The 27,484-nt window shown below is 37.5% G+C and overlaps 1 protein-coding gene across 9 annotated transcripts in view; it reads right to left on the bottom strand.

Annotated features, from left to right (window-relative positions):
• Window positions 1–397: 397 nt before the first annotated feature.
• The window catches only part of ARHGAP12 (Rho GTPase activating protein 12), a 75,303-nt gene continuing 48,216 nt past the window's right edge, over window positions 398–27,484 (bottom strand). For 3 of the 9 annotated variants that reach the window (XM_061350282.1, XM_061350319.1, XM_061350338.1), the window contains 13 exons: window positions 24,386–24,460; window positions 21,867–21,928; window positions 20,191–20,272; window positions 18,498–18,620; window positions 14,361–14,465; window positions 13,471–13,569; window positions 10,881–10,983; window positions 9,739–9,858; window positions 6,988–7,086; window positions 4,827–4,904; window positions 3,679–3,813; window positions 3,301–3,403; window positions 398–2,872 (listed from right to left, as the gene is read on the bottom strand). In XM_061350282.1, coding sequence (XP_061206266.1) covers window positions 2,698–2,872; window positions 3,301–3,403; window positions 3,679–3,813; window positions 4,827–4,904; window positions 6,988–7,086; window positions 9,739–9,858; window positions 10,881–10,983; window positions 13,471–13,569; window positions 14,361–14,465; window positions 18,498–18,620; window positions 20,191–20,272; window positions 21,867–21,928; window positions 24,386–24,460 — 1,359 coding nt within the window. In that variant the 3' untranslated portion in view covers window positions 398–2,697. Of the gene's footprint in view, window positions 2,873–3,300; window positions 3,404–3,678; window positions 3,814–4,826; window positions 5,843–6,987; window positions 7,087–9,738; window positions 9,859–10,880; window positions 10,984–13,470; window positions 13,570–14,360; window positions 14,466–18,497; window positions 18,621–20,190; window positions 20,273–21,866; window positions 21,929–24,385; window positions 24,461–27,484 lie in introns of those variants that run through there. The other 6 variants (XM_061350302.1, XM_061350330.1, XM_061350292.1 and 3 more) reach the window with 5 other exon arrangements.

Here is a 27,484-nt window from a genome sequence, read left to right as displayed (position 1 = left end):
AGTGGTTATGGCTGCAAAAGTTTATATTTACTATACGTTGGTTTTAAAGCAGAACCAAACCTGATTTCAAACAAACTTGAGGAATATATAATTATGTTTCATTTAATACAAAGAGTTTTCCCCTCCTATCTTTGTGCAAAAATCTGGGTTTGAATTTTAAAAGACAGCTATTGCAGGAACAAGCAAGGTATTTTGAGTAGCAAATAAACCCAATGTGCTGATACACACAGTTTCAAGTTGGTCACAACAAGCATACCATCAGCTTGGACAGCCTCCTGTTCCTGACTGCCTCGAATGTTTAGCTACACCTTTCAACTAAAAAATACTCTCCCCTCCCCAAACTAAAAATGAGAACATTAAAACATGACAACTTCACTGCACAAAACCATACCATAAATTGTAGTAACAGAATGCTTTATTTGGGGGGAATACAAGGAAAAGTGTGACATCCTCATTATCAAATTGTTCTAAAAAGGCATTCTTTCTTTGAAAAACATAGCACTCATACAGAAAAGGTGACCTGTGGATAAGCCCTCTCATTCAGCAGTGGGAATTCTTTTTCATTTCACAGCTGAAGCTGGGATTTGAATAATCCGCAGCAACAGACTTCAGCTTTGCTGATACTTTCTGGTAGCCTGAGGCACACCTGCCACTCGGCACTGCTCCAGTTTGACAGCCTACCAGGAGCTGACAACGCAATGGGAGACAGAGCTTTCACAATTCTCACCCAGGTCGCTTTGCAACAAACCACAAGACTTCACCATTACCACAAGAAGACAGTGAGAAAGCCACAAGGTAACTCGTCTTCTCTTTAATCTCTGAAGACTTCTCATGCAAGCCCTACGCTCATGAAATTCTCATACCATTCAACTGGTTACACCTCAGTACTTCACTGCACATCCCCTCTGCTGTAAGACAGAACTGTGTTGTGAAAGGAATGCAACAGATCAAAGGCAAAATACAATTATTTCCCCAATGTACCTGCTTTCTGTACTTGGAACCTACTGTAAGCTGGGATATGTTTTAAAGAATTTATATCAATAAATTACTTCTGCCCTCTCTGAACCTTATGTTAGGATTTAAGTTGTTAAAGAAAGGGACTGGGAAGTTCCTAAACTGTCAGGCTACAAAATAAGCATTCATCTTTTAATCCAGCAATACAACCCTTTGTCACAAGTAGTATCCATGCCAAGCAGTAAGATAGATTGGTCTTACTGTTTAAAGGGGTTCATGTTGTCTGAAGCGGGAATGGCAAACTCTAAAAGAACTAATGGTTTTCTTTATTCAGGTTAGACATAACAAATATGTCAGATACAGCAGTTAGTCTAGAAAAATACATTTAAAAAAAATCTTCAGCAGACCATGCTCCCTGTAACAAAATCTTTCAAAACCAATTTTACAAATTATTCTACATTAATGTAAAAAGAAAATCTTAAATTTAGCATCGTGGAGTCCATCAAACATCTATCTATCAAAACATGAGTTTCACTATTTGTCAATGTTAAAATTCATAATACATTTCTCTAACATATCCTGTACATATTAAATAACCTAAAAGGCTCCTCTTGTAGTGCATTAACAATGTAGCAAGCACACTCAGTATTTCTCCAGTACCATTTGCATTACAGTTATTTGCCCGCAAATGTAATTAACATCTAAAAGTGCACACAGTTAGCCCCCTCCCTCCCTCCCCAAAACCTGTTTCCCTGCTGAAACCCAGACATCCACTGGTAACATTATGCTACTGTAGCTAATCTATCCATGATTAGAAATGTGTGACTAAAGTGTTCTTAAACTATACAGGACCTGAATTATATACAAGAATCAAAAGGAAAGCCTGTATTTACATCAAGAAACTTCCACTACCACAGCATTATACCAAGAACTCAACACTGTTACAGCCCGTATTTACTTAGGATTTTAGCTTTAAATCAGTGTAACACAAAACTAAGCTCAGGAAACACCCTGAAAAAAATGAACATGTTTATTAAATATGACTTCTATTATGCCACAAAACAAATATCCATTGCTGGATATTCTTACAAGTTCAGTGTTTGAAATAGTGTGCTGTTTTATAAAGAAACTAAGAAGTTTCAGAAAGTTTGCTGGGAAATAAAAGGAAGAAAAGAAAAATGGTGGGTGGGGGAAGACAGCAGATATCAAGTGAAGAATTAGATTTCAATAACTAAACCAAACTGTTAGCACAAGTTTAAGACAGTCACTGCATGCAGAAACCCTTTGGAAAGTGTTATGCAGATCTGAGTAGGTTGTAATACACAAGGTTAAGATGTAACTTTACTGAATTCTTCCATACCAGTTGGTAGGAATTTTCCATATAAAGTGGAAGAATTTTAAGATTAAATTCCAGATTATCCAGTTTGAGATTAATAGCTTTACTCTCCAAGAAATCCAGTGTATGAACCTATATTACATTTTTCCAATGCTACTGTAAAAAAGGCAAACTATAAACTTTTCTATTCACTTTTTACATTGAACTTTTCAAAGAAAACCAAAGTGATGTCTTTAATTCGCATTAAAGTGGTCAAACATTTCTCCTGTTTCTCCCCTCCCAAAAGTGCAAAAAACAAGTTGCTGCTTGGTCCACAAACATAATACATCATGTACAGCAAGAGATTTTCCTTCTGATGGAGTACTGCTGCCAATCCATCACTTCCACTTTCTACTCCAAGAAAAATGTCAGCGTCCAAAGATGGAATTCAATTCCAGCAGAATTAACTCTACAATCTGATTCTGGTATACTGTGTGGACTGCTATGTTACCAGTCTCTTTCTCTGGTTTTAATAAGGTTGGACCAAAAACTATTGCTACACTTTGATATGTCATTCGGTTCTTTTCTCCATTTTCTACAACTCTGAAAGAGAAAAAAAGATACATAAAGGGGGTTTATCAGTGCTAGTGTGAAAGGATAATAGAAAAAGACACAGTCTTAAGCAAATGAATATTTACAGTATTTATTTAAGGAGTAGTCTTGTTATCAGGACCTACAGCTGCTGTGATTTCCTCTATGGAAACGTTTTATTTTGAAATGCTATTCCTGATCCTCTCACAATCCCTCAAACACAAGGGCTTGGCAGTGAACACCACAACTATGACATTTTCTCTAAAGTCTGTTTGGGGCTCTGCAAGCTTGTATAAATACAGACTGATATACTGGTTTCATCAAATCAAATATAGGTAAGAAATATGCAGTAGGAACAGTCACTTAATACTTTTAATTGGACTAGTTAGCTTTAAGAGATGCTCCACAACACAAAGTCTTTCCTTCTATCTGCTACTTACCTCTTCAGATGTCTAAAGAGTACCTGCATAGTGTCCTGATTTGGTTTTGGCAACTGTTTGATTAAATCTTTAACAGCATGGACACGCTGCCTTGGTTCTTGCTCTGCAAAAGGATGAGGTGCAGAAACAAAAATTCATTTTTTTTGTTTAAAACTTCAGCATAAAATTTAACAGACGGAGAATAAAAGCAAAGGTTTTGCAGTGCTAATATGAGATAAAATACTGACACCTCCTGGCAGGACCGTGCACTACTGACAGGCAATTTTAGGGAAACCTGACACATGTTCATAACCAAAACATTCTTTTTACTGTTGAAAATTACATGTATTGAGAGGAACTTATATAGAAACCAAGCACACACAGGTTTTCCAGACTTACTAATTGCATTGACAAAGTCGTTGAAGTGATTGTAAGTGAACAGTGGCTCCGGCAATTCTCTGAAAAACATCTTTAGAGCTCCTGTGATGACATGTATGTCTTCCCATTTACTGTCATTCAAGTCTAACTTCTCATCTGAAAGAGAAAACATGAATAGTGTTAACGTTAACAATTTAGCTACAAAAAAGCTTTTTTACAAATAAACTGAAATACTCTTCTGTTCTTACAGTAGTGAAGACTCACAGTCCTGCTTCAGTGTAAAAGGGGATACAAAAGCTGAACCACTACAGACATAGATGGCCAAACTCTGCCTACTGCACTGCACGCAGCTCCCCTACACAAATGGCATTTTTCAGACGGGAACAGATGCTGCTGATGCAACACAAAATTTACTGTTAGATCCTGTTAATCAGGAAGTGAGAGGTCAGATTGTAGATGGGCTACTTCCTCTTCCTAATCGCAAGCTGCCTATTGATTCTCACCAAACACTGAAATACAGCCATATGAAAGGGTTTTATACAGAGTATGGCAGAGGAGCTAAACACCCACATACTAAAAAGGAGTAGCAAACCTTGCTACAAAGCATTAACTTAAAATTTTAATGCTAGCGGAGGTTTAATATGCTTACTGTTTTTCCAGTCACTTAAAAATAACCCCCTCCCTTCAAATTCAAATATTAGGAAGAAGTTCTTCACTGTGAGAGGGTGGTGAGGCACTGGAACAGGTTGCCCAGAGAAGCTGTGGCTGCCCCATCCCTGGCAGTGTTCAACATCAGGCTGGAAGCAGCTTTGAGCAACCTGGTCTAGTGAACGGTGTTCATGCCCACAGAAGGGGGTTGGAATTAGGTGGTCTTCAACATCCCTTCCAACTCAAACCATTCTGATTCGAGTTCTGTTAGCATCTTTGTTTAGAATTGTGTTCTAGAAATGCCTCTACGCTCCACAGAACACTAAACCTCCATGATGCAAGGTTTTTCAAATGATGTGTATTACACACTAAATTCTGCAATTCTGAAGTCATTTTAAAGATGACAATCACTCCTCATGAAAGACTGCAGTTACACATTAAGAAAACTTTTTCCTGAACTTTCTATGAACTTCAATAATCCAAAAGCATATGCAATTGTAATGTAGTTGAAGGAAACTTACCATGATTGACTGCAAATCTTAGCTTCTGTATCACTGCAAGATTGCCACTAACTCGGTATAAGCCATCAACATCTAATCCTAAAACAAAGGGATTAAATCTGTTTTAATACCTTGCCCATGCATGAACTCTGGAATCATTATGCTGCTTCTTTATAGGTGTACCCATTAAAATTAAAAGAAACCCATCTTGTAACAAAGAACTCTCAGTTCAACAACAAAAAAAATAAACTAGCTTTTTTAATGGGGAGGGCATATCAAAGGAGGTTTAGTTTGCCTGCACAGGTCTGGCAGCATGAAGCTCAAAGTAATTTCTAAACTTCCTACACAGTAGAACAGTAGTAATGAGGCAACAGCTCAAAGTTTCCACAATGAGACTAGGGGTCTCTAAGATGCTCTTGGTGGGTCGGGAGGGAGGATATGGGGCTCCAACATGCAAGAACCAAGTATTTTGTGGATGTTCAATTTTTTAATGTATGGTTAAGAAAAATCAAGTCATGCATAGAGAGCATCTCAAAGTTGCCAAGTGACGGGTCTGCATGGAAAAGTAATGATGTGCATGCATACTCATCAATACCCATCAGCCTACAAAATAAAATGGGTAGTCCTTTGCTTTTACAGTATTGCACACTCTACCAGAAAAGAAAACTGTGTCTGTGGTTGCTACTGCAGTTACTCAGAAGTGATTAGGAGGTAAAGAATTTAATTGAAACGCCACTTGAATGCAGCATGTGAGTCAGTGCCACTGAAAGGGTGAGTGTTGCCAGAATACCTGCAAGTCCCTGTAGCTCCTCAAGGAGTTGTCTGATGCAACACAGCACAGTTACCAGCACCATCTGACATATCCCTTTTCCCCATAATCCACTAGTCATTCCTTTACAGAAAGAACTGATTTGAAGTGTATTGGCAGTAGGAAGAAGAGTTGGAGAAGCAGGGGGGTAAAGCTGTTCATTTCTGTCAGCTTCCCCTCAGGTATTTAAAAAAGGAAAACTTCACCACTATCTTCACTGCAGTCCTGCCTTTAAAATAAAAAAGAAATAAAAAAAGAACAAAGCAAAATAACCCCTTTCTCACAAACTGCAGATCACAAATGGAATAAAACCTGCTGTTACAAACAAGGGGGCAGTCTGTTGAACTGGGGCATGGCAACAGAAGCAGTTATTTTTCCCTCCCAGGCCATAAGACAGCAGCATTGAGAAAGAGGACTACGGGCTACACAAAATCCTAAATGAAGTTCCCATGGAAGATGCCTTAAAATTCTCATGTAGTATTCCCCTGCAACACTTACCCTGATTCTCAAGACAATGTTTTCAGATTAAAAGACTGGTATATATCTGAATGATGATTATGGAGATTCCATAATCGCCTCTCAGTCATCTTTTCCAAGAGATAGGGCAATGACAACAGCAAGAAAGAAGCAAGAAAACCAGCACAGAGTACAGCCATGTCAGGAGCCATAACCAACATATTTTCAACAAAAATGTGGCAATGTCGCTTGTATCAGACAACCCCGAAAATCACATGTAAGCTTCGAACAATTTTCTCAGTTATTAAGTAGGAGTGACTTACTTTCAATAAAAGCAAACAAAAATTGAGTACATATGTGGATACTGATAATGTCCAGAATTGCACAAAACTTCACATAGCAATCGGTGTAACTGGCTGAAGGGCATCAAATCGATAGATTTGTCTTCTTCAGGGCATATACAGAACAGGAATACAACTTTTTCCTGTAAGTTTGTTTCAAGGAAGTTTTCATATAAACGACTGTTAGTGTGATTAAACCTTCCAAAAATGAATGGTTGTGTTCTGACAGTCTCTCTCTCTTTGCCATCTGGAAAAACACCTTGATGGGCTGAGCTCTTCTATTACTTCTTGTAATCCCTCTTTCCTTAGATCCTTGCTGCCAGGAGGCTGTCCTGCCTTCTCCTGAGCTTGAATTATACTGAAGAGGATCAAATTCTCCAAAATAAGATTTCCTTCCCTCCCTCAGTTTTGGATCACACAGACACCACCCCCCCCTTGTAAACTCATTGCTACCTACAGATGCAGATTTCAGATTATTTTTCCCAAATAAATCTACAGCATTTTAAGGATTGAAGCATTCAAAATTAGATCGTGTGGTTAGCAAGAGAGATTTGGAAACAAAAAACTTCAGCCATACCATGCTCCTCAACATGCTCAATGCACAGCTTCACGAACTTTGGCACCGTGCTGTTTTCTCTTTGACACAAGCTGGTGAGATTGGAACCAAACACTTGATCTGGAACCAAGTAAAGAGACTGATTTACAGTGGAACAGGACTCAAGTGACAGAACTAGTTCAGATTAAAACAAACCTCTACACAGGGCAAAGACTACTGGATACAATCGTCGCAGTATTAGAGTGAAAATAGGAAAGTTCTGAAAAGAGCTCCCAGCAGTTCCCAGCAAGAAAAAGCTCCCAGTAAGAAATAGTGTCAGCAGTTACACAAACATGAGCCTCTGAGTAAGGAACTTCTGCTACTGAAATTATTTTTATCCAGCAGAAGACACCTGTAAGAGTCATACAGTCATTACAGTAATAAGAAATATAATGGATTCAAAAGCCTTGTTACACTCCATTCCTGTTCCAAGTTCAAAATATATTTACTGTAACCTTTGTTCAAAATCTGAACAGAGACAATAAACTTTAACCAAAGAGAAAGCTGTTGGCATTGTTTGGTGGAAAACCCTGTAAAATTGCATCTTTCATTGCACCTGCTGTTTAACCCAGCATTACATATTTACTTCAACATAGTGTTTAACTAATGGAAGTTCTGACCTGGATTTGTAAATGACAGACCTTTGTATCAAAGAGCTCTGAATGGATGAAAGTATGACTATGCATAGGCAACCTGGCCTCAAGGTTGGAATGTCAACACAGATATTTATGGACAAAAGTAGCTTTGAGTCTTGTTTGCAAAACTACACAATCCAGTGGGAGTCTTTTCCATCATAAAGTAGAGCAAATGTAAAAATCAGCTTGGGCAGAGAACAGATTCTTGCAACATTTCAGTGTATTTCAGTAACATGTTAACTTCTCATGTTCACATTTTGTTATTACCAAAGTCCTTCCAAGACCCATTTCTATGGTTTTCATCAAAGAGGACCAAATAATAGATGGCCTCCCCTGTTCAGATGCATGAGACTGAAATAGCTCACATTCCTAAATGGAAGAAAGTTTTTACCTTATTTTAATAGGTTAAATAAGGTAGCAGGTAATAAGTGGCAGTCTTCACGGTATCTAGTAGATCTTACTTCAGAGCTTATGCAAGATAGAAACTGCTCTTGCATTTGCATCATGCATAGCATCTAGCCCATTTTTCAAGTTTAGTAATCCAAGTAGATTCATTAACAACACTTGCATCTGACTACTGCTTTGGGAAATGCAAGCAGCACACCAAACCAATTACACAGTATGAAAACTGGCACAATGGCATTATTAACTGTATGCGTACAAGGCTGGTGACCCAAAACACCTCAGTCCTGCTGTTGCTACTCCAGCAGAATCAGTAGCAAAGGACTGAAAAAGCCTACACAGTAGAAAGCAAGGCTAGCATGAAGCTACAGCAGATAAAGCAAGGCAGATTAGACAGCACAAGAAAATATTAGGTAGTAGCAAACTGATTTGCTACAGTTACTTCCGACTTTAAATTTCCACATAAGGAATCATACTTTTACCCCTCATTTTGAAGTAACCGTTGTAATTTTGTTTTTCCACAAAACTTCACCACAGTTACTTCTCTGCTTAGTGCATGCTGTTTCAAGTGGGGCTTTATTTCATTATTTTTTTCTGCTCAGACTGGGTTTGCCAAGTTTTATGTGTGCTAAGCTTTTTCTGCAGCAGCCACAAAAGTACAATGGGCTTCTAAATAAATACTTCTGAATGAATTTTTCATTCATATAGTAAATGTAAAACTGTACAGCACAGATTCAACTTTTAAAATTTATACCATGCTTTTAAATAAAAACAAACTCTTAATTCCTTAATGTCTTTATTTAAAAAATCCAATCATCAGCATGCATGTATACAAATTAAATTTGGCTTTGTGTTCACTGTTGCTTATGTCAGAAGTTGTCACTGAGCAATGACATGAATATTAAGCTGTAAGGCAGAGCAAAACAAAGTCTTGAAATAATACTTCCTTATCCAAAACAAAAATTCCATAATTTACAGTTAAATTATATTTGCAGATACACAAATATATCAAATGCCACATGCAACAGAAGCACAACTGTTAAAGTATGTAGCTAGGCAAATCACAGTAGGATTTGGTCTGATATTTGCCCACCAACACACTATTCTGCCCTAGTAGAGCACCACCTACAACTTCTGCCAAAGCATACAAATAAATAAATAAAGCTTTACAATGAGTACCAAGCCAGTAATTTACACAAATACATTAATTTAAACCTCTGCATACTGTTCTCTCAAAACTTTGACAAGTGTGACAAATGGAAATCAATTCTTTCATAAGTTTGATTCAAGAATATCTCTAAGACTCATTGTGAAACAATTAAAAAAAGGTATACATTCAGAAAAGGTTAGGGGAGAAAGATGTTCAAGTTAAGACTCTTTTACCCTCATCCTGGTTTGCCTAACTATTTCCTTTCTTATGAGATGGCACATTATTGTCCGGTTCCACTCAGACAAAAACATCCTTGTGAAGCAGGTGAGCACATTCAGCTTTGTACCCAAAGGACTGTGCTTTCCCTTGTATGGCCACGATTATCACAATAAAACACCAGTTCCACTATACATCCAAGATTTTCGTTAAACCAGCTATGTACATGTGTTTTACTCTAAAACTAGACCATTTTCAGCCCCATTCTACACTGACATTCCTAAATCCAGTTTTCCAATTTTTTTTCCTTTGTTAAAAAGGTTCATTTACCCTTAATGTAGCCTTTTTCACGGACAGCTTGTAAGGTAGGGCGCCGTGTAAGGAACTTCTTGAGCTTCGTTTTAGTCTTTTTCTGATCTGTGGAATCTATATTGCTAGGTGCTTTCACTGCTGAAAAGAGAAACACATTTAGCATGAATATCCAAAGAATCAACACTGCATTTATCTGCCAGGGAACCAACATCAAAAAATTAAGCTCAAAACTACATAAAAAACTCTATTCAAATTTGCAATACATCCACTTTTTTCCTTTTGGAACTCCAAGTAAATAGCAACCATTTTTCAAACCACCAAAAGACAAATCTCTCACAAAGAAACCTGAAAACCCAAGTGCTGCCTATGAAACTAAGTAAATGGTAGCTGACATCCGGAATTGATGTGGAATTTTTAAAACATAGCTGTTTCAAATCCAGTCCTGCCTTTCCTTAACTTAGCTATTTTGGAAGAAATAAACACTTTCTTGCAAACTACATATGAGGCCTGGAAGTAAAAGACGGAAAATGGTCTGATTAATATATTTCTGTGCATAGGAAGAAATTTCTGCAGGTAAGTTAAAGTAAGCTCTCAAACTCTGAAGGTGCAATTAAAAATGCTTAGCTTCTTTGAGTAAGCCAATATAACATCATGAGCAATTTAGCAAAACTGCAGTTCATGTTAATAGTGCAAACATTGTACATTACAGACATTATACCTCAGACAAAACCCAAGTAATCCTTTCACATGTTCCATTTTGGACATGCAAAAGGGCTGAACAATTCTTAATCAAAACCACAGAAGTCAGAAAACCCAAATGTCTGATTACTTCTGTGCACTTGACAACCCCTCAAAAATAATCTATTTCACCACTGCCTATTTTCTCCTATTTTTCATGAGTCTTGCAGTAGGAGCTAAAGACATGTGTACATTTTTTTCCTTTCTATTTCCTTTTTTTTTCATATGATTATTAAAACATGGAAGAAAACCTACCAAGTGGCATCAGGATCTAGAGTAAACCATACAAACCCCTGTCCCAAAACTGGAGTAATTTCATTTCTAGCTGTCTTTTTGAATTCTCTACTGACACATAATACTGAAGATGCAAAAAAATGAAAGTGGGCATTGCTAAAACAATTCATGGAAAATTTTCAACTCACAACGAAGTTTCTTAGAGTCTTTATTCTCTTTCTCTTTGTCTTGTTTTTCCACCCCTGGGGAATCTGGAATCTCATCTTCTAATGCTTCATCAGACTCCACTACCTATTAGATTTAAGGAGATGCAGAGTGATCAGTTTCTCAATTCACAAAATAGAGCATTAACAAACATTTCCTGTAGGCAGTTCTAAAATATATTTTTTACCCTATAATTCTATTCAGCTGATTCTTTCCTGAACTCTAGATGGCTAAAAATATCTTCAGAAATTATACCAATTCTCACTGGCAGAGTAAATAACTTTGACGAACACTATTTGATCATAGGACCAAAGTGAGGTTTTCTAGATACTGAACAACGTACAATCAGCCTTTTGAAATATCACTTAATTACATCAACCAATAAAAAACAGATTTTTTTTTTCCTAAATCCGGAGTTTGCTACAGAATCACCTGATTGGTAACAATCTAAAAAAACCCCCACAACATTTCTAGAGCATTTACGCTATTTCTGATCTCTGCAATTCAAATTTTCTTAATAGGAAATAGAACCACCAGCTGGAAAATTTCACCACTGTCAAGACATACAATGAATTCAGATACACTATCTATCACCTGAAATGTGTAATTGCTGTCAGCATACTGTCATTAGATGCAGTCAAGTGAAAATGTAGATCATATGGTAGTGTGGGGGCAGCTATCAGAGACTGTTAGAACTCCCCACCTGCAGGCTCATACCTGTGCTACACACATGACTGCAGGCATATCAGAAAATAGGAAAAGAAACTTATTCTGGTCTCACTGCAACATATTCCCTTCCAAAAACTGCATATTTCTTACTTCACTTCTTCTAAAGCAAACTTGACTTTATGCAGTTACAATAATCTGACTATGCAAGTGTCTTCTGTTACAAGGAAGACATTTTAAAGACAAGGCAAGGTTGTGTATTCCAGAGCACTGAACAAGCAGAAACATGACTTCATCAACTCATTCTCTGTTGCTTTTCAAATGCACTGGACAGCCTTTTTACACACTGAAGATCAATATATTCAACTGCCCAGTTAACATCCCCTCTAAGGATCCCTCTGCAGACGAGACCATTTGGACAGTGCTCTCTTAAGAGGCCTCAAAGCTTTTTCAGACTGATAAATTTCAAAATCATTCACTGCTTTGGAAAAAAAATAATCTGGAATCTAGTTTGCATCACAGAACAAGTCTAATCTAGTAACTTGGACCTCCTGTATGTAAAAAAGAGCAGCCACATCCTTCTCAGATAGCTATTCCCCTTGTACAGCATATTGCCACAAGCGCAGCCTGAAGGAACAGAGATCAGAATCTAATCTGTACATTCTTTTGAGGAAGATCTCATAACACTACAACTACTGTCTCTGTCCTGGAGAAGAGATTCATATCCCCTGTTACCACAAAGATCCCAAAATTAAAAGCTTGCTTCAGTCTGATAGGCTTTCCTACCCAAAGCTTCAGTGCTCCAGCTTATCAGATGGTCTGATAATGTACTTATTGAACATTTTCCTTGTCATCTTGGGTCTCTTGGCTATCAGCTTCCAGCAGCAATATCACTTCCTCCAGAGTGTTTACAAACTCTCCCTACTCCACCATTTACTTTCTCAACCTAACATGTAATGCCTCATTTTCATCTCAACATATCTCAACCTTTCTAACTTCATTTGTATTTAAGCAGGGAATAAGTGGCCTCAGTTGCCTTACACAGCACAGACAGCAGGAGGGTACTGCTGAGTCACTGCCTTGCCTGGTTATTAAGGGTCATGACATTTTCATACCAGGAAAAGGCAGAAGATTGGGAGCCTAAACCATGAGCACTCAAACAAACCAAAACATTCATATTAGCTGCCTGCGTTTGGGTGGAAAACACTATCAGAGCCAACAGAAACAAAGGTCACTACATCAAAAGCAACATAAATGCAGCATATGAGCAGTAACCAGGCTTGTGACTATAAAAATTAAGAATATACATGAAGCCAATTTGGTATGACACGAATATTTTTCTCCAAGATCTCCTCCTTCTGAATTTGAAGATGGTAAATCCTGTTTGGCAATATCAAAAGCAAATGCCTGAACAATTTTCTGTTGATTAAACAGTTGGCATTATACTGCCTGATAAGAAGAGATAATAGTGTTTTGCCAGGGCTTCTAATTTGCACTTCAGTGCAGCCTTATTAAGTGAACAGCAGTATTAAAAGCTGATTAATACATGTCATGAAGCACTCCCTTGGCCATCCTCCCCCCCCCCCCCCCTTTGTCAGAGAGAGAGAGGATCCTCCCTCTCTCTTTCAAGTCACTGAGACAGAACAAATATTTGGCCACAGAAGGAAACTCATTTCCAAGCTGGAGGTCAGCCCACATCTCCTGGTTCTTAATCCAGTGCACCATCCTTTTTCCTTTGACATTAATTATATTTCACTTGTCACCATCAGAAAGTCATATCCTCAACCCCCTGCTGCACTCAAGAAAATCAGAAAATTAAGATGTCTGCAAAGCACTAGGAGTTGTTACACAATTATTTTACTAATAACATTACCATTAAAATAGAGCCTTCACTGGTCAAACACATACCTGATTGTTGATGGTATAGTTAAGAACTTTATACCATTCATTAATAAAGCTGTCATTATCAGATTGAATTAAGAGCTCAGTTCCTTGGCGGGTTTTTAGCTTTAAAGAAATAAAAACAGAGGATCATCAGAATTAATAAATGCACTAGAATTCAAAAACTTAAATTACTTAAATCAAATTAAATTTCTCCCTGGCATAACTTTTAGGTAATATACAGCCACTCAAGAACACTTCTCAGTGAAAACAGTAACTAACAGTCTGCTTAAAATTTAAAAACATATCCAAAGCAGACATAATAAAAATGGACATTTCTTGCAGGTACTAAGATACATCTACATTTCAGCAGGAAGAAATGTAGACAACTCAAAAGTTTTTAGATAGATTATATATATATATATATACATACATACATTTATAGAGAGAGAGAGAAAGAGTGCCAGAAGGCGGGAGAGAGAGAGAAAGAGTGCCAGAAGGCGGGAGAGAGAGAGAAAGAGTGCCAGAAGGCGGGAGAGAGAGGGAGAGAGAGGGAGAGAGAGGGAGACGACAGAGGGAGACGACAGAGGGAGACGACAGAGGGAGAGAGAGGGAGAGAGAGGGAGAGAGAGGGAGAGAGAGGGAGAGAAGAGGGAGACAGAGGGAGACAGAGGGAGAGACGGGCAGGCAGAGAGAGAGAGAGAGAGGGCAGGCAGAGAGAGAGAGAGAGAGGGCAGGCAGAGAGAGAGAGAGGGGCAGAGAGAGAGAGAGAGAGACGGGCAGGCAGAGAGAGAGAGACGGGCAGGCAGAGAGAGAGAGACGGGCAGGCAGAGAGAGAGAGAGAGACGGGCAGGCAGAGAGAGAGAGAGAGACGGGCAGGCAGAGAGGCAATTCTGCATGTAAAGCACATAATTCACCTCAATAACATTCTTTTTGCTGGATTTGTCCTTTGAGGCCCAGTCAATGAGTGCTCCTTTGAGATCCACTGTAAATTCTGGCTTAGACTGATTGACACCAAACTTCTGGAAAAAAAGGCACAATGATGACAAACTTAAGCAAAGAAACCCCTAACAGGTACAGAAGTCTTGCAGTCCTCTAGTTATAACAGACATTATCTACAGTCCATACAACTTAACCCAAATACAATAAATACTTCACCACAAATCAACAGGCGTGATACCAGGAAAACAAAATCCAAACAGAAACCACAAAAAACACCCTTTAAGCATGCCTATTAAAACCTGCACAGCTTAAAGCCCTTAAAAATCCATGACATTATATGCCAAGTTGCAGCAAAGCTTTTTTTCTATCATGAATGGTAGAAGTCCATACAGCATTTGACTATAGCTTGACTTTAGTCAAGATAGTCCCAAGCTTTAAACAAAACTGGCTCATAAGTACCTGTACAAAACAACCCCATTCTGTCAGTTAATCAATGGTTCCATAGAAAGAAAAAAAAAAAAAAGAAAAAGAGGAAAAAAAAAAATCAAACCAGAAATAGTATCTTTGCTAGAGACGAACCACATCCCTCCTGCACTGGAAGAACACTTTCAGGTTTTACATTTTTGTAATATCTATATATTTTTTGCATGTATATGTTTTTCCGATAATGCTTTCCATGTTATTTCATACTTTTCTGTGGTTCTTCTACTGCAATACTGGAGCACAGCCTACCAAGTAAGCAGAACTCAATTTCAGTCTAGCTACTAAATGAAAAAGCACATAACTAAATAAAATAAAGCATCTAGCCCAGAAGTAACCCTTCAAACAATGTGGAGGAAGACACCTGGGAGCTATTTTTACCTATTACTTTTACATTTACACTAGGTATCACAAAGGATTTGTATTAGGGTTTCTACCTACACCGCAGAGCTCTGAAATCATTCCTCAAGGAAACCAGTGCAGTGACCCATACAAACAAAAAGCTGTAATTGTGAGTAAAATGAGTAAAACATGAAATGGGGAAAGCCTAAGTCACTTGGATGTAGGCACAGAAATGTAATGCTGTAGTTCTAGGGGAAGCTTGTAGCATCAGATCCACCAGAAAAGTTCTTTTATATTTCTTTAAAGTATCTTCGATGTGCAAATGCTGTTCATGTGACAGCTCTGGGGGACATGAGCCCCAGGACATGCTCCTTGCTGCAAACACAAGTTTCCAGCCTGTACAAGAACAGCCACATCCAAGGGGAGAAAAAACAGTTCAGAAAACAGAACTAATCTGCTGCTTCTGATTAAATTCCCAGCATGTATGTTAATTAATGCTAATTGTGCTTTAGAAAGGCTGTTTACCACTGGAAAATCTTCCTGTCTTGAGTCTAAGGGCAATTAAATGCTGAATGGAAAGTAGCATCTTAAGTTCTTTATTTTGCCCACAAAATATCAGAACTGGGTAATATTTCTAATTTACCTAATGCCAACTAGCACTTGGGGGGCCGGGGGATGGGGAAGAGATGAAAAAAAAAACAAATCCCACAAAACCAAAAACCAAACAACCACCACCAAAACCAAAACCCCACAACCTTCTGGCTTTCTAACTTAATTCTCAGATATCTCACCCAAGAACATTTCCTATTAATTATAGCAGAGCTTTTGAGAGGCCCAGCTCAGCAGTGGAGACACCACAGGAACAATCTCTGGGCCACTATGGCTCTTACAGTTGTAGGTGGCATTGCCTATTTAAGAGAGATTCACATAACTACTTCACATACAGCCAAAGCGCCCCAGCCACACACTTCCTGACAGCCTGGGTCAATCTTGCTGCATGTTGGGAAGAGGAAAAAAGATGAAAAATAAATAAATTTACAAAAGAATTAAATAACCCCCCCATGTTTCTAGAGTTTGGCACTGGAGAGAGTTGCGAGACTAGTGCCAAAATCAAGTCCTTTAAGTCCTCTGCAGGATCCAGGGAGATTCATTAAAAACATCACTCAGATGATGCTGAGAAGGACAGAAGACCTGCTACTGGTGAAATCAGCTAACAATGACCCCAAAAAAAAACATTAAATCTAACAGTAACTGCTGTTCTGAGCAAAAGGGAAGTCCTCCAACACATTAGCTTGTTGAATTCTCCACCTTACAGATCACAGAACTACCCCAAACACCTCTGCACCCTACCCATCTTTTTGGCCTGACTCCCTTCAGCATTTCAGAGAAGCACAGAACAAACAAGAAACTAAAAGCTAAATTCTTCAGAACGGAAAACATCTTCTTTAGCTCCTTCACACAAACAGAGCCCAAGTTTCTGTGCCAGATCCAAGGATGGGGAAACTCACACTAATAATCCAGACTCTCTGTAAAGCTTCTCTGAGATACCAATATGCTCATCACAAACTTAATTTCTTTATTCAAGGAAAATCTAAGCTTAGCATGCCTGCTGTCCTATAAACTTTCCTGTAAAGGTTCTTTTTTGCTCCTGAAAGAAAGATGTATGAAACAAGATGCCAGCAGCCAGGAGCAAGTCCCGTAAAGGGCTGCTGAGACACTGCATACAAAGGTTAGCTAAAGGCCATCAAACCCTCCTGAAGCAAGCAGATTCTGTTGAGAGCAGCAAAAGGAAAACCTTTCGCTTTGGCAGTGTCTGCTTTCTCCAAACAAGAGTGAGCTACAAAGTCAACACTAGTCAGGTTAATTTTAGGTCTCAGTGAGTACACCTTACTGGATTTCTCTTCTGAGCTGTCTGGGAAGTTTGAAAAGGGCAGCAGAGTGAGACAGAAAGAAGGAAAAGTCTATACATGGTGCTGCCAGCTGCCCTAGATACAAAGCTGTCCTATCACTGTTTGCTGTATTTTATGAAGCCCTGCAGCTTAAATTTGGTAATCGCTCTTGCAACTCATTCATATCGAGAAGCACCTTCTTTGAAACAGTCAAAAATCAATTTTTTTGTGAAAATGGATATTAAAAAAAATATATCTATATTTCCTTACAGAAAGTAGCCCTGTAAAGGTGACCGAACTGTGTATAAATTGTCTGGTTTAGGCTTCCACATACATAGCAATGAATTTGACAAAGAAAAGGCAGTTGCATCACTTTTAGCACAAGGTTAACTGAATAAACATACAATTACTTCCCTTGCAAGAAAAAAAAATAAAGTACTGGTCATCAAAACAGTCATTCTGGAAGTCTTGGGAACCATAACTAAACTCAAAACACACAGCTCTCCCACCACTCTTCAGGAAATACAAGCCAAGACACCAACATAGTTTTAAACATCACCAACACACTAAAATCCTCAAAAAGTTAAATTATTGAAACACTGCTTTTAATATCTTCAGCATATGATTTTTTTCCCATGAAATCTTTAGTTTGATTCTGACAAGAGTGCCCAAAAAGCACTATTAAAAACCAGACAACTGGTGAAGCCTGTTTGTTTCTTCTAACACTAGTATCATGATCTGAATTCCTCCTCATCCACCTTGAGCAACAAGCTACCATATTAGCTGCTAACGTTTTTATCAGTTTCTGATAAGTAGCACTTCCATGCTTGGCCTCTACATTTCAAAACATGACTAACAACAGACACTTAAATTATTTACAAAGAGTCCTACAAAGTTACATCAGCTTTCTGTTTATGGCATACAGCCAGAACATCCTGAAGCTCTTTTCCTTTCAGCTTTTTATGCATAACATTTACATTTTTTAGATATTCAAATTATAGCTAGAATTAACAACATGTACATCATTGTATCAAAAGGATCATGTGCACCAAATTAGTTGTGTTAGAAAGAATTAGACATAAATATCTGTTAAAAACCCGACCATATCATACTCTTTATTAGTCAAGTCACTAGTAGCTCAAATAGAAGGCAAATTTGGGATTATAAATCTGGCACTGATGAACCAGATACTCTTTCTGCTTTGTTCCATTAGAACAATTACACAATCATTCCACTACACTTATGTTAATCTGCATCTTGGATGACTTCAAACAGCAAACAGGATACGCAAGTTGTTATAGAAAATGACAAAACATGAACCTTGGAAAAATTCAAATTGACTTTGAAGATTAGTGGCAAATAGCCTTACAGTAACAAGAGGCATGCAACAAGAACACATACAGTGATAGCTGAAACTTGGTCAGAGTTTACATAGGTGACAGCAGGTCGACGACTGAGAGCATTTTTCCAAGAAGAAAGCAGCGAGAGCAAGAGCTCAGGAATTGAGCTCCCTTGGCAAAATGACTTGATGAGAAAAAGGAAAAGAAGTGATGAAGTCACAAAACAATGCACAAAAATAAAGAAGATATGGTTATACCAATCACTAGACAAATGCTAACCACATTCTTCTCTTAAGATGAAGGAATGTGATGCTTACCACATGTCAAACTGTTAAGACTTGACAAAATATTGACACAGATCAATGTTTGAGGTGAAGTGGAATTTTTGAGACCTACTGCCCCCCCCCAGAAAAAAAGGTCCTATACAGACAGCAAGAAGAGTGTGTGCTAGATATATAATTATGTATTTCCAAAGCCAACTGCAAGTATGCAGGTTTACAACAAAAATCCTTGAAAGAGATTCTCCTTTAGTATATCCAGCTTCACTGTATTCTGTCCATATTGTCGACATTTTTCTGACCCTCCTCCAGTTCTCCACAGTACTTATGCCTATAAAACTGAAGTACGTTTTGGACCCACAGCTATGAAAGTAAATAGCAGAAGTCATCAAGTCAGTTTCCTACCAGACAGTTTAATTTACCTTATCTCACACCTTTGATCTTTATTCTTTTTCCTTCCCTTCTCTTTTCCTTCTGCTTGGCCATTTTGCCCAACTTCACTCTTTCATTCTCTTCTACCCCAAATGTTACCCATCCTCATCCATGTTTTTCCCAACCACCCCTTCTACAGCAACAGTAAGGAAAAAAAAATTTGTTTACAGCTCTGAAATAGACTCAATGCTTTAGAGAAAAAATTGTCAATCCCAATTTACTAACCAAAAAGAAGCACAGCAGGAAAAAGTGAGCCAAGTAGAAAGACCAGCAAAGCAAAGCAGGATAGCATATATAAGTAAGATGCAATTTTGCTGGAATTCACATGATAATACACTGGAATAATGAATACCAATTTTGATCTCTCCAATTATTATAGAAGATCAACACAGTTTAAAGTCAGACCTCCAAAATTAAGCAAGCAGTAGATAAAGAGCCATTTCTATACCTATTAATGTATAAATAGCTGGATAAATATAGCGCATTTAGTTATAGAGCTATTAAACTAGAGGTGATATAAAAATTGAACAGTCATTATCTTCAGTGTGATGCTTCCCTTGAGAGTTTCATTAGGCACCAAAATAGATACAAAATACTTGTCAAGCACTACGCAGACATAAAACAAAGGAATCCACCAAGGCAAAGACTAAGACAATAATATTAGATTATTCAAATAGTCTAATGCAACCAGGCAAGTGTCAGGCTGTTTTCTTCATTATATGTACTACGTTCAAAATTACCTGGAGTGTATGAAAAGAATTAAAAAATAAAAAATGCAAGAACAGTGAAAAAAATGTTTTAGACAAAAATACTAGTGAGGAACAGAAATATTCATCTTGGAGCAAAAACTTAAAACTTACAGGGCTTCTTCTCATTGTACATCATAACTGTTACATTAAACTTTTTCCTTGATAACTTACACTTATTTTTTCTAAATTATGCATGCATATCAATATTTATGCCCTATAAATAAAAGGACTTCATTTTATTGTATTTTATGTGCTTAACACTTAAATGAGGATGGAGACTTGCTCCTGTGCTTACCCAGCCAGTTCCGCTTCCTTGGGTTTTAGTGAACAGCAGTGATGAACCTTGTAACACTGCCCATGATGACATCCAATTCTTTCTGTTAATATTGGTAAATAAAAATAAGATAAATTGACTTTGAAAGTAGATATTTAAACTGTCAATCACTGTTCCCCAGCTGACCTGTATGTTAATATACTTAGCCACATATACAGTCATTTGTGCCATCAGTAAGTCTTAATTGCTATTATATTTGTAGAAGAGACACGTGTTACCAGTCCCAGCCTGACCATCAAAGTCTAAATCAAACAAAGCTAATTAGTAGTGGAAGCCGTTCAGAAGGAGAAACATACAATTACAATTTCAAAGCGGCTAATCTGGAATGCTCAGCCTACTGTGTACTTAGTAAATTATGCTAAAGTACTGCATAATTCTAAAACTGATTGTTCACATCTAGCTGGGATGCAAGTGTCCCACATTTATGGAATAAGCTCATTTACACTGGCAATAAAATATTTGCTAAACATCAAAAATTTGCAGAAAGAACAAACAAGCTGTTCCAGATGTATGAGTATTTGATTTTATGCCTGAGTACCTGTCCTCCTGAGGTTAAAAACATAAGTCTTGACAAGCTCTGACAATTTCCATTGCCCAAACATGAATTATTATTCAACAGGTCTAAAAGTGACAGGATGGTCATGTTGCATCTTTCTGTACAGCAGCGCAGTAATCCAGATCAGCGATTCCAACAGATGCAACATAAATGGTGAGAGCATACTGTACCAGCAGCAGCTTGCATGAGCCACTGTCTACCCTTTCCTAACAAGCTCTTAGAAGCAGCAATGAGAAACCAAGCTGGTGGTCAGATGTGCTGCCCAGCTGCACTGGCCTAGGTCAAGGGTGTCTGGAGTATCAGCTAGGTGTCAACTATTAAAGCCTCAGGGAAAGTGCTTCATATATGGGAAACACTGAACTAGATAAATGTAACACAGTATTAGATCCAAAATATTAAATCTTTAAAAAGTAAAAAACCTAAATTAAATCTGAGGATATGCCACTCTTGCACAGTATTTAACATCGACTCTGCAAAATACCTCAAATCTAAGTTAGACATCATTCCTTGATTATATGTTACAATATATAATGTAAATGCCTGCCTGTGAAGCAGAGAAAGGAAAAGTCAGAAATAAGGTCACCCATCACCTATAGGGAGACCCAGACTGGTCAATACATTCTGCTTTAAACCTTTCACAAGCAGAGTGAAGGGAGAACTAGAGAGTATGTGACACGCACACTCCTTGAAAATCAAAGGAGATCAAATGAGAGCCCCTCCTACACTGATTCTATCCAAGGAACAAGACAAGCTATCACCTATACAGATCTTCTCTTCAATAAATCAGTCAATCCCATTTTTAAAAGCTGCCTCTCACCAGTATACCTTCATGAAATCATTACCCTGTGTTGAACCCTGGCATACATGAGACTTTGGCCTTCTGAAGTCCCATTATCTTTTGCTCACCAGGAGAGACACATACTTTGGGATAAGGAAACATTATGCCCTACAGGAAAACCTTTAAGGCAAATTAAGACAAAAAGTAAGAAACTGCAAGACCCAGTATGCTAACCTAATACAGAAGTCAGATACCTTACACAAACCCTTATGCGCACATGTATTTCTAGAAGTCCAGACTTACCGAACTTTCTTCCCATTTTCTGTAATTTTTGTCACATTCAATAGCCCATACTTCTCTTGACCCTGTAAGGTAAGAGTAAGACATGGCAAATATAAAAGAAAATCTGGCAATAAGACGTCTTTGTCTGTTATAACTTCAAGACATTGTCTTACGTATATTTAAATATGCAGACATTAGCAAAATTCCTCTGGGGAAGCACCATTACCATTCAGAGGGTAAAAAGCTTTCCTTCAAGGCCTAGTTTATTTGGACAAGCCTAACTAAATCATCTGTGATACTAGACAGTGGAAATTTCACAACATAAATTATACTGATTTGTGTAATAGCACATTTATGTTTGTGTCTTTCACTGAAAAAGGAGATGGCTGACAAATAAACAGCCCAAATTATCTGACAAAATTCTTCCAAGTTATTTTAACATAATTGCATGCTTAAAATAAAACATGGTTGAAATGCATAAAAATATTAACATATTCATTTTAAAAACAGATGAGTGAAATGTTTCTCTGATCTCCTATGTTTTTCTATCCCCAAGTAAAATGCTAGAATTTTAAACTACTTCATTATGTCCTGTTGATGAAAATCATTTATATTGGTGTGCCTCTGTACAAATTCAGTGATCAGCCAGTGAACAGTGGTAAAAGACAACTGACGAACAAGGTGGTTATTTGCCAGTTTCAGATATTGAAAAATCATCAATTTATACATTTGTGGCTCTGAAGATGAGGTAACAAATTCTATCATTTGCTCCTGTCACCTCAGCCTTGCCATACCAACGAATAGTGTTGAAAGAATATTAAGTTATTTTCCAATCAATTCATTTTCAGTAACAGCTTGTAACAGAACTCCCAATTTAAGAACTAAGCCATTACTTGAAACAATCAACTAGGGAAAGGAGCTAAATTAGTTTTATCATAACAAAAATGTCCTCAATTCTAGATCCAATGAAAATAGAAGATACATTCTCTTCAGCATTCTCCTCAATCTTAAATTTAACTGGATCATAACTACAGAATACAATATCAAAGAGCATTTTTTCTGGAATCCTGTGACAAGATTCTTACCAAAGACATAGATCTGGTTTTCATGAACTTTAAGAGTTTTGCCCACATGTTTCAAGCACAACACAAAATACAAAAAAGACAAACATGCTTCAAGGATAATAGTGTTAACTGGTGATTCAGGTGTTATTTCACTCCAGTAGTAACTGCTGCACTTACTTCATCTAGTATCTCCACTGGGCTGTCATACTTTCCCAAAGCCAGCAATATATATATGTATATCATTTTCCCAAAATGATACTTTTAATAGAAGAAATTAGTCACTTTCGTCCCCCACACCCCAAAAACCCCTAGCCTATTCTTTTTATTACTTTATCTGTGATCCATACAGATCACCACTAACAATCCTATGCACTGCAGCCTTCCAACAACCTTTGGCTTTAGTAAGTGGAACAGCCTGTCACCATCTTTCACAGTGACTGAGCAACCCACGCCACTTTCTCAAATAAATTACGGTTTTAATAAATTACTCATGATGGAAACTGTGGGAATGCTCCAATAAAGAATTATGCAGAAAAAGTATCATAATGCCCTACTTCGCAGCGACACTAGGGGGTACTAATGGGAAAATTACTGTAATCCGGGAAATAGAAGTAGAGAGCAAGTTAAGGATCAAAAAGACACAACAATTCACCAGCTTGCTTTGTAGTATTTAAATCCCAGGGGACAGCTAAAGAAAACACAGATTTTTTTTTTTTCTATTATCAAAAGCAGCAGTGATTTCTTCTGAAAAAAATACTATTTTAATAATTCCAAGGTCTGAACCATATTTAAAGAGATTAGAATATATGCAGCAATAATTGCTTGTGTATAAGCCTATCAACTATGCTTGCTTAATAAACAATGTTTGTTTTATTGTGGAAAACTGTTTGAAGTGCTGTAAAGATGGATTAGCATGAATAAGCCAGACAAAGATTCCTCTGCGTGCAGAGTAAGCATGAAACGGAAGTTGTGCCTTTAATGCCCTGAGCTACCTACTAAAGGGTTGCTAAAATTGATCAAGGCACATATTTCAATGCTACTGTAGCATTGTACAGTTCCAAATTTTGAAACATAAGAGAAAAATAGAGATATCAAGTCCTAGAAACTATTACTGATTACTGACAGTGAGAGATTCTATAGAAATGGGGAGTTTATTTCTGCTTTGACCTTCCAAGTCACTAGATGAGAAAACATGGCTGTTGGAAGAAGCAAACTGAGTTCTAAATAATGTGACACAACTTTATCCTACAATGAATTTTTACTTAATTTCCTATCACCAAGCTGTATCTAAACCAAAGACATTTTTTCTGAAAGCACAGTTGGATGCAATGCATTCCTTTTAAAACGGAAAGCCTTCAAATAGCTTTATCCCATTATTTTTCTCAATACTGAGCAGGCTTACCCTCAATTCTCTGATCATGAATAGCCTAGTTTCTACAACACCTACTTATCTATTGAAACACTTTGCACACTGACCGTGGCTTGATGCTTTGGTGAAGAAGGAGAGGTCTCATTTTCAGGAAAACTGGCCTTAGAAGCAGTTGATGATTCCTGTAAAATCCAAATAGGCAACATAAGTTATTGTCTTTCTTACAATTATTTTTTTAACCCCAAAGATATTTCTCTTTATACGCACTCACATATTACAATAATAACATACTACTTTTATCAAGCATTTGTTGTATTCTTAGATAGTTGTATTATAAACCTGCTTACTAAACAGTGGTTTTATGCATTAATGTAAGATGATTACCTTTATTAAGGGGCAGATTTTTTTATGCCGTTGCTAGCAAATTACAAAAAACATAGCTAATACTAACTTAATACAGGGCACCATACAAGAAATACTAAAAAAACCCAAGAAATTTTAAAAGTAGATTATATTTCTGTGTGGTTAGTAAATAAGATTAGTACAACAAATTGATTTATATGTAGAAAAACATATACCAGCTCTATTAATTTTTGTGAGTCATGACCATTAATTTCCTTATGATTAAGCACTGAACATTTCTAGAGACTCAGGTATTTCTTTTAAACTAGACTAACTACAGACCAAAAAAAAAAAAAAAAAGGCACTAAGTCTCTGAAAACTAGGAAAAATTGCCCATCTGGAACAAAAAAAGGCACATGCATTTCCTCTCAAGTAACAATTGCTTTGCACAAATACACCGCTTGAAAATCTGGTAAAGAATTTAAAGTAGAATAAAAACATTACTTGTTCTCTGTTACTGTTAAAACATTTCTCTCCCTCTTTCTTTTAAATTCCCTTTGTAGCTATCCCAAATTCAGTTGCTTTTCCATCATTACATGACACTGCACATCCATGCTTCAACATACACTTTTAAATCTCCCTACAGGAGTGGCCCAATAGTTCCTTTTAGTAGCATAATAACAAGAGAACATTAGCAGTCCTAAGAACAGCCTAAATGCTTCATATGTCTGTAATAATTTAAAAAGTTCAAATTAAGGAAATCAACATTGTCCTCCCAGGAAGGATTTTTTCTTTTCAAAATTTTTAGCTGACAGCTATGTACAGCCACAGCCAATAAAGAGTTAACAAGTACACTTGGTATCATCAAATTCTCACCAGCAATGGAAGCTCATAGTTTTACCCTGACACATTTCAAGCACTCTTTTGACTGGCCTGTTTTCACAGAACAGTGTTCATTTTCCAGGAAAAATAAACAAGTAAATCTAAACAAAATAGCTTTCCTAGGAGCCAGCTAAAAAACTAACTTGGGGCTGATGTACCTATCCTGAGAACCATGCTTGTTTTTCGTTCTGTCTCATTCTCAATTTGAGACAGCTTTCATACACTGAGCAGCTCTGAAACAAGAAGTCGAGTATTTCTGGTCATGAATTATTCCCTTTCCACATACTAATTTAAAGCAGGATGTATAACAGTGTGCCTGTCAGTGGTAATAAAACAGGTGTATCAACGCACTAAACAAATCCTATCTTCCCACAGAACACCAGTTTATTGTTCCACTACACATTTTTATTAGTTTTTCAAAGCATTAACATTATGCTGTTATATGAACTATATATAGTCTCTTTACCATTCAAAAAAAATGCATGCTGCAACTTTAAGCTACTGACTTAGAATTAACAAATATGGCTCATATATAAGTTTGCTTTGGTTATTACACTAGGCATTTCTACACTTCCATGTTTGCTTCACTAGGTTTAAGGTGTCAGTGTCTGAACATTGAGTCTTGGAGAAAAGTAAACCAACATAATCAGTGTTTTAAAAGACCTTCTTCATTCACTGCAGCACTACATAAAGGTCATTCCCGAACAGAAGTAAACTTAATGCCAAAAAATAAAAAGGTAAGTCTTTAGAAGTGAGGCCAAAACTTTAAGCCATCTCCAAAATAGAATTGTTCATTCTCTTTCTTACTTACTCCTCATACCTATGAAGAGTGAACTGCACCAGGCTGGAAGTGTTCACCCAGCTTTGATTTATCAGGACTCCTCCATCTAGACTGTCTCTCATGCAATATCACAACACACTTGATACAGGATACATAAGGAGGAGGAGGGAGGGGAAAGGAGCTGTATGGGGTTCTCAGAATCACTCAAGTTAAACTAATTTGTACAGGTGCAAAGCCCAAGACAAGCATGGTCCACTGCTCCTCAACATCATATCTGATATCTTCTAAACAGCTCAAAAGCTTAAGATCAAATCCAGTAAATCTCATTCTAGGAATTAAGTCAGCTCATGACAACCCGCTCTCCTATACTCTACTTCAGCAAGGAAAGCCACTGAAACAGGCCAGAAGCAACAGGTCAAGCAAGTAATATCCTGGGCAGATCCATTTTCATTACAAGTACTGTGTTTTGCCCATTTAAGTTTTCTTTGACATCTGCGATTATACTGTTCAACTTCTAGGCTTTTCTTCATACTCCCAAATCTACATTCATCCCATTTTCCCCTGTATCTTTAGAAAAGGGGAGCTGCAATGCTGTTTCCTGGTATCTCATTCTGAGTAGTCTGTGATATGATTTCAGTATTACAAAGTATTTGTTTCCAAGAAACTTGGGATGGATTGCTGAGAAGTCACAGAAGCCAGCAAGTTACCACCCTACAATAACCCATCTCAGGTCCTCCCCACTCACCTCACATTGACCCTCCCCACCCCCACGATGAATGTCTCTGCAGAAGCAGGAACAGCTGGGACAAAAATCAAACTGGAGAGAAACAGGCAGAGAGAAAGCAAGGGAGAGGCTCTGTCTTCTTGTTGGCCTAAACAGTATCTATTACTGTGCAGACTATCAAGAACATGCCCTAAGAACGGGCAGAAAGCAGCTTTTGTTTTTACTAACCAACAGCTCTTTTCAGACTAAACTCCCAGCTCAGCTCTGGACAGGACCAAAGCCAAGTGTTTCAGCACTTTCTGTACTCTTGTCTGTCCTTCAAAAACAATATTATAACTCTGCTGTAACCACACAGAGCTTTTCTTCTTAAGATATTACAGTGGAGGTCAATGAAACGGTCATTAATGGGATAAATCCAGTATGTAAAACTAATACTTACATCTTTTAGGCATAGTTTTTAGCTTAGCAAGTGCAACT

Source organism: Neopsephotus bourkii, unplaced genomic scaffold, assembly GCF_033783945.1.
Source record: "Neopsephotus bourkii isolate Nb327-2 ecotype Australia unplaced genomic scaffold, CSIRO-AGI_Nbou_v1 NB_53, whole genome shotgun sequence".
In the NCBI taxonomy this organism is placed as follows: Eukaryota; Metazoa; Chordata; class Aves; order Psittaciformes; family Psittacidae; genus Neopsephotus; species Neopsephotus bourkii.
The sequence above is the reverse complement of the archived record's forward strand: the minus strand, read 5'-3'. Positions and strand labels throughout refer to the sequence as shown.